This window comes from Microchirus variegatus, assembly GCF_963457635.1.
Source record: "Microchirus variegatus genome assembly, chromosome: 10".
Taxonomy (NCBI): domain Eukaryota; kingdom Metazoa; phylum Chordata; class Actinopteri; order Pleuronectiformes; family Soleidae; genus Microchirus; species Microchirus variegatus.
In genome coordinates, this window is record NC_139811.1 from 14,872,907 (window position 1) to 14,878,906 (window position 6,000).

The 6,000-nt window shown below is 38.7% G+C and overlaps 1 protein-coding gene across 1 annotated transcript; it reads left to right on the forward strand.

Moving 5' to 3' along the window:
• The first annotated feature begins 587 nt into the window (after positions 1 to 587).
• LOC310932448 (ER lumen protein-retaining receptor 2-like) lies at positions 588 to 6,000 on the forward strand. The gene is made up of 5 exons (XM_083895771.1): positions 588 to 699; positions 3,438 to 3,538; positions 3,632 to 3,790; positions 3,870 to 4,122; positions 4,858 to 6,000. Exons 1-5 carry the CDS (start codon positions 609 to 611, stop codon positions 4,890 to 4,892), a joined length of 639 nt encoding a protein of 212 aa, XP_083751897.1. The 5' UTR covers positions 588 to 608; the 3' UTR covers positions 4,893 to 6,000.

Sequence of the window (6,000 nt, forward strand, 5' to 3'; positions counted from 1 at the left end):
TACGTTCATGATGCCTCATGGAATCAAGGGGATTTTATGGTTGAGACAAAGATTTTTTTTTCTCTCAGATTCTTTGTCTGTTGATGTTAATACACAATGAGAACTAGATATCTGAAATTACAATCAAAATACAAAGTTACAAGGGCATTTTGTTAGGCAATGCATCACTTTTCTCTACTAGGAAGGCACCCACCTATCAATGTGATGCGTCCTCTTAATATTATAAAATTATTATAATTAAATGTTTTTTTTTTTTTTAATCACTGGATCCATTTTAATCACTGGATCCCCCCCCCCTCTGTGTACGCCACTGCTCCTTGTGGCAAGAAGCTCAAGTTTTCAGTTTCCAGCTCGTGGTAGGCGGCTCATGTCGTGTTGTCAATCACATTTTTGCTCCAATCAAATTCGCCCCCTGTGATTTCCCACGCCCCCTTCCACGTCGACCTGCACTTTCGCCATATTTTCAATCCTGTCGAGACCCACATCTCTGTTTGCTACTAACTTTAAGCCGAGGACCCTTCTCACAGCTCCACGCGTGGACTTATTTCTGAGGACACGTCTCTGTAAGCTTCACCGCTGTGTCTGTGAGAGCTGTTCCTGCTGCAGCCATGAACGTCTTCAGAGGGATTGCGGACTTCTCCCATCTGGCTGCTATCATCATCCTGCTACAAAAAATATGGAAAAGCAGGTCGTGTGCAGGTAAGTCACTGCTGCTGTTCGTCATGGACATGCTACACCATGGTTTCCCTGACTTTTCAGGTTGATGTTGCATTTCTTTGAATGCCAAAGTGGCTGCTTTTAAACGCCTTGTCCCGCCTCACTCTGTACGCTCTAATGCAGCTAGCTAACGTTTCCCCACTCATTCATTTGACCCGTTGGCTACAAGCGTTAGCAGTCAGTGGGCTCACTGGTTCATAACTTTAATAAACACTTGTTTGCACTGTGTGCTGCCCTCAGTTCTACCGCAGATTAAACAGCATATGTGTGGTTGAATGTTTTATCGACATAAGTAGCATCTAAATCCGAATGTAGCATAGCAGTAGCTGTCTTCGTGGAAGTTCACTCTGTTAGCTAAACTGCTGGTTGAGGGAGTCTCTACACAGTTAAGTGTCTGCACATTAATACACGAATAAGGATAATAATACAAAGTTGTATTAGAAATACTTTATTTGCCACACACACGCTACTTCTCAAGTGCTTGATGTTCAGTGCTCGACTTGTTTGGTCTGGCCTCTGACGTGGCGTTCTTACAACACCGGTCGGAAGTAGCGAACCTTTACTTTTCATTATTTTGTATGTATAACATTTGGCATACTGTACAAGGTAAATAACCCATAACTGACATTTATATTAAACTAAACACGTATCAATGCGAAGTGAAAATAAAATACAATTAAACGCACACCGCACAAGAAACAGGGGAAACGCGTTAACGGGTCACTTTAAACAATTTGAAGGCATCAGTAATATTATTCAATATTATTTCCTCTGTCTTTTATTAGCTTCTGTGTCTTGTGATATGAAGCCAACTCTCTCTTAACAACCACCTGTAAATGTTGTGTTTTGCTCCATTTGATTGGATAAAATTCTTAGTGTTTTTATCAAACTTCTGCCCTGCTATCCTCCCTGACAATTCCAAATGTGATGATGTTCTCGTTAAACGTGCACCCCCAACTACACTATGGCCATGTGAATAATATAAGTGCTCAATTTCTTTTGTAAAGAATATACAATATTATGTTCAATGGGAAATCTTCATCAGAGAATATCTCCACAAGCACATCCGAATAATTGTATCCATCTTTACAAAATGCTTGTTTGTGTTATTCTGCTCATGAACATCTGTAAAAAAAAATGTGTTAAGAATAAAACCATCTTCTCATCACTACTGATTTCTCATGTGGAGTAAAGTACTCTTTAGGTTCAAAGTTTAGGGGTTACATTAGGCCACAGATAATGGTTTGATTGCTGTGTTTACATTAGATACTATGCATCAATAGTTTACGTTTAGTGTCGGTTGAAAATTGCCATTTTGTGGCATTGTCTTTAAAATCATATTATATACATCAAAGTCACCAAGTTGCCTCAACTGACTTCACAGTCTCTAAAAAAAACACGACAATTGAACAAATGAATCATACAGCATCGTATTGTTGAAGGTTGCAATACAAAGAGTATGAAATAGAAAGTAGTATAATGATTCAAGAGAATGTTAGCTAAAGGGGTAAGAAAGGCTGTTATAGAGGCGAGGAGTGCTGACACTAAATATTGACTCTGGCCAACACCATAGGACCTGATGGGTGATCTGTAGGGAGTCTACCCCAAACCCTGTTCTGAATCATAATGCCCACATACCATTCACACAGAGGAATGGAACACCTACCAAGAGAGGCTGATGAAACAGTCCATTGGTGGCCACATATGATGTGAATGCAGGCGTAATTTAGAAGTAAACTATATTGCCCTTGCTTTCTTTATAGAATGAGGACGTGTCTGCTGTTCTGAAGGTGATGGAATGTCCCAACGTTGATTTAAAAATGATGTTTTAAACTCCAATGATCACCTAATTTGCATTGCATCTATTATCTCTTCCCATTGTCTTCACTCAAAATAAAGATAGTGGTTAGATAGTAGATAGTAGTTTAGGTAGTGGTGTGATGATAATTTGTGTGCAAAAAGGTCAGAAATACAAATATGCAGTATTTATCGTCTTCTGCTGATGTGCAGGTTAAATTTACTCATTTCCTTTCACATAGGCCTGGGCGAAAATGTATTTATTATTGCAATAAAATTTAATTCAGTGTCAATATTAGAGGTTTAGTATATACTGATGTAATGTTTACGCACTGTACAAACGGTTTGAGTTAGCACACATGCTTACTACTTTTGTCAGAATTGTGAAGTGCTTCTCTGTTTGACAAGGGTTTGTAAAGAAGTTTCAAAGCACACTCACTTTTTGGATCTGTCATCCAGCCCTACCTTAATAAAATACCTGCTTTTATGCTTACGTTTGCAATCACACACACTAGATATCTGATAAATATTCACAATTTGTTATCAAGTTTTTTTTAATTCTGTTTTATAATTTATCCAAAAAACAAACAAACAAACAAACAGAAATACATCTAAGACAACAAATAAGCAGCATTGAACCACATTCAATCCCCCACCCTCAAATCCACCCACCCCCAGTTCATGGTCCTCCCACTCCCGCCCAGAAAGAAGGAAATTCTGTTATGCTACTATCCCGACACTATCCTGACATACTGTCGATATGAAATATTCACAATTTTTGCATTTGATGTCGCTGATCAACAAGGCATAATATCATAAGTGTAATTAATCACCCATACTACTAGAGAAGCATATCTGAAGTGCTCATGACTGTGGTGCACCTTTAACCGAACTGAAAAATGTGCTTGATATTTGTGTTAAAGGTATCTCTGGAAAGAGCCAGATCCTGTTTGCCATTGTGTTCACCACACGCTACTTGGATTTGCTCACCTCCTTCATCTCCCTCTACAACACAAGCATGAAGGTGAGACAGCAGTTATAGCTCAGCCCAGACCAGTAGCCTTTTATACCAGTGCACCCTGATTGATGTGAGGAATGGTTTTGTGTTGTTTACCAGGTGATCTACATCGGCTGTGCATATGCCACAGTCTATTTGATCTACGCGAAATTTAGGGCTACGTACGATGGCAACCACGACAGTTTCCGCGTGGAGTTCCTGATTGTTCCTGTTGGAGGTCTTGCTGTTCTCATCAACCATGACTTTGCCTTGCTAGAGGTGGGTTCAGCCTCCTGTGCTGCAATCTGTATGTGATAGAATGTATTCCTGCATGATGACATATAACTTCTGTTATCAGATCCTTTGGACATTCTCCATCTACCTGGAGTCTGTGGCAATTCTGCCTCAGCTCTTCATGATCAGCAAGACGGGCGAGGCGGAGACAATCACCACCCACTATCTGTTCTGCCTGGGCCTGTATCGAGCCCTCTACCTCTTCAACTGGATCTGGCGTTTCTACTTTGAGGGCTTCTTTGACATGATTGCTATTGTGGCTGGTTTGGTCCAAACTGTCCTCTACTGCGACTTCTTCTACCTTTATGTCACCAAAGGTGAGTTCTTAAACGGTATCATCCATTCAAACAAGCACTAGATTATACAGATTAAACTGTAGAGATATAAAACTTAGGCAACAAAATGACTTGTGTCATGACAAGAATTATATAGAATAATATTATCCCACCTATCACATTATATGTGAGCTAGTTAATCTATACATGAAAGAACCGGGTTGAAAAATATTAAAGGTGCCATATATAAGAATGTGGCCAAAAACGGTTACTACGTTCAAATTCAAAATACAGAGGTCTTTTAGGTTTCCTTTTCTGACGTAACTGGCAACTCGTGGTTGCTCGGCAGCTGAGACTCTACTGACTGCAATGATTGGTAGACGGCGGTAGGTGGCGCCACATGCCAAAACATGATTTCAAAATATAAACATGATTAAACAAAACATTTCTTTTTAATGCAAATATTTTTATTATTATTATTATTTTATATTATTATTTTATTTTATATAGTTTGTACTGTTTTTGAGTCCAGTATGTTATATGAACATTATTCCTGAGTCTCTGTGACATAGGAGGATTTTATGGCCAGTTGCTTTAGATTTATTACATAATGCACCTTTAAGTTAATGAGCTCAAGTTAATTTGTGAACAAGAAGAGAATATAATCATGTGGAATAGATGGGGTTTTGAGTGCCTCCTCTTTGAAACTTCTTTGAAAAAAGAAACTCTGGTGCTTAGGTTCCTACATTACCTTTTAACGTTTTCCCTCTCCCACAGTGTTGAAAGGCAAGAAGCTAAGCCTGCCTGCGTAAAAAAGGAGGTGACTTCCAGTAGACTCGGGGAGTGCGGAGATGACATCTTGGAATTCTCGTGACCTATAGCAAAGGACGCCTGGGACGGAGAGTCAACCAACAGGGAAAAACACTAGTCCTCTTGAGGATTGATGATTGAACTGGTAAATGCCAACAAACACCAGAGCTGAACAAAAATCATCCCAGATCAACTTTTGGATTTTTGTGTTCAGCATCTTGCCTTAAACTTCTTTCCATTGCTGTAGGAGAAAAGGCTTCTTTTTCTTTCCTGTCTTTCTTTCTTTTCTTTTTTTTTTTACATGTGAGGTGGATGTGTTTTTTTTTTTTTACTTTTATAATGTCACAAAGGGGGTTGTCTCTTGAGAAATACCTTGTTTGACTTAGTAATGAAATGCACAAATGTACAGTCTTATTAAAGAGTGAGATAAAGAGTAATGTATCCGAGTGCCTGATGTAGAGAATTCCCATTTTCTCACAGTGTTTTCTTTTTTTTAACCTTTTAATTTGTTGTCTTGACATTTGAAAGAGGCCAACAATTTGATGCGTTACAATATATGAATACATTAAAAACTGGGTTTAAAGGGTAACCAATTAAAATATTTTTACATAAATGCCTTCAGTCGTTTAGTCCGTATTTTCAAATTGATCTAATTTGGAATTAAACTTTTAATGCAATCTTTTCTTTAGCTTACTGTGTTAGAGAAGCTGTTCTTGATGCGACTGTTCTGTGGCTTTATTATGAATTCAATACAATGCCGAGATATAGCACAGTCCTTGTTTCTGTCTTAAGTGCAATCCAGTCATAAGTGCAAAAGAAATGATGACCGATTGAACAATGATTGCACTCGTCACACACGGACGAGCAGAGAGCAGTTACCTGGCACGAGAATCCTCCGGCACTTCAACTGGTTGTGACATTTCATTTGTTAACCCAGCGTGTGCAGTGTGAACATTTCAACAGTTCTGATATTTTTGCTGCAGTAGTGGGGTTGTTTTTTCTTTCCGATGACCACATTTACATCATATCTAAAGGCCTCTTGTTAACCTCTTTGAATTTGCCATTCTTAAAAAGGAGTATTTCAAGTTTTTATGTCAATGTTTTGCATGT

Excerpts from the sequence above, each read along its gene's own strand:
- LOC310932448 (XM_083895771.1), top strand. The coding sequence starts at position 609 with ATGAACGTCTTCAGAGGGATTGCGGACTTCTCCCATCTGGCTGCTATC. Across the intron at positions 3,539-3,631 it reads TCTACAACACAAGCATGAAG|GTGATCTACATCGGCTGTGC; the intron begins GTGAGACAGCAG and ends GTTGTTTACCAG. Across the intron at positions 3,791-3,869 it reads ATGACTTTGCCTTGCTAGAG|ATCCTTTGGACATTCTCCAT; the intron begins GTGGGTTCAGCC and ends TTCTGTTATCAG.